Source organism: Bison bison, unplaced genomic scaffold (genome assembly GCF_000754665.1).
Source record: "Bison bison bison isolate TAMUID 2011002044 unplaced genomic scaffold, Bison_UMD1.0 scf7180017846849, whole genome shotgun sequence".
Lineage (NCBI taxonomy): Eukaryota > Metazoa > Chordata > Mammalia > Artiodactyla > Bovidae > Bison > Bison bison.
The window spans coordinates 32,061-33,039 of record NW_011477422.1 but is presented as its reverse complement, the minus strand read 5'-3'; the positions used below and the strand labels follow the sequence as shown (position 1 = coordinate 33,039).

At 67.6% G+C, this 979-nt stretch overlaps 1 protein-coding gene across 1 annotated transcript in view; it reads left to right on the top strand.

Annotated features, from left to right (window-relative positions):
- The window catches only part of CAPN15 (calpain 15), an 8,987-nt gene that overhangs the window by 3,733 nt on the left and 4,275 nt on the right, over positions 1–979 (top strand). The window contains exons 2-3 of the mRNA XM_010840970.1: positions 1–650; positions 728–913. Of these exons, the coding sequence (XP_010839272.1) occupies positions 1–650; positions 728–913 (836 nt within the window). The remainder of the gene's footprint in view (positions 651–727; positions 914–979) is intronic.

Genomic DNA, 979 nt, shown 5'->3' with positions numbered 1-979 from the left:
GGACTGCAGGAGGCTAAGCCCAGGGCGTCACCCCCAGGGGCCTGGAGGGGAGCGTCTGTCCCCCTGGGCTGCTGCCCTCTGTCACTGCCGGCAGCCCGTCCAGAGCTGTGTCCTGACCACCCGACCCCCGTCAGGCCCCCCACCTCTCTTTCTAGGGCCTTCAGCGCCCCACACCCACACCTGCAGCCTCCAGGCTGGGCCCCTCACGTCCCCTGGGACACACATACCTCCCACTGGCCCATCACCAGCCTGCTGTGCCCTGGCTGGCTGCAGTCCACCATGCTTACAAAGGGTGGTGTGGGCCTCAAGAGGCTCAGCCGTGCCATCTGCAGGCTGCGAGCTGCACGCCGCCCCCCTTCCTCTCGGGCTCAGGTAGCTGGGTACTCTCTTGGGGTGGGATGGGGTTCGGCCTGCCCTGAGTTGTGGCCATGGTCTCTGCAGAACAGCGTGAACTTTGTGGACGACAGCTTCCCCCCTGGGCCTGCGTCTGTGGGCTTCCCCGTGGGTGACAGTGTCCAGCAGCGCGTGCGTCAGTGGCTGCGGCCGCACGAGATCAATTGCTCCGTGTTCAGGGACCACAGCACCTCCTGGTCTGTGTTCCACACGCTCCGGCCCTCGGACATCCTGCAGGGTCTCCTGGGGAATTGCTGGTGAGTGTGGGTCTCCCACCCAGGGTGAGGGAGTGGGCGGGCGGGCGAAGCTCCCCCTGAATCCTGGTCTCGTACAGGTTCTTGAGTGCGCTGGCAGTGCTGGCTGAGCGGCCGGACCTGGTTGAGCGGGTGATGGTTACGCGCAGCCTGTGTGCAGAGGGTGCCTACCAGGTGCGGCTGTGCAAGGACGGCACGTGGACGACGGTGCTGGTGGACGACATGCTGCCCTGTGACGAGGCCGGCTTCCTGCTCTTCTCCCAGGTGGGCGGGGGCGTGGGCGGGCGGGCGGCAGGCGCGAGGAGGCAGCGGCCTCACGACTCCAGCCCCCC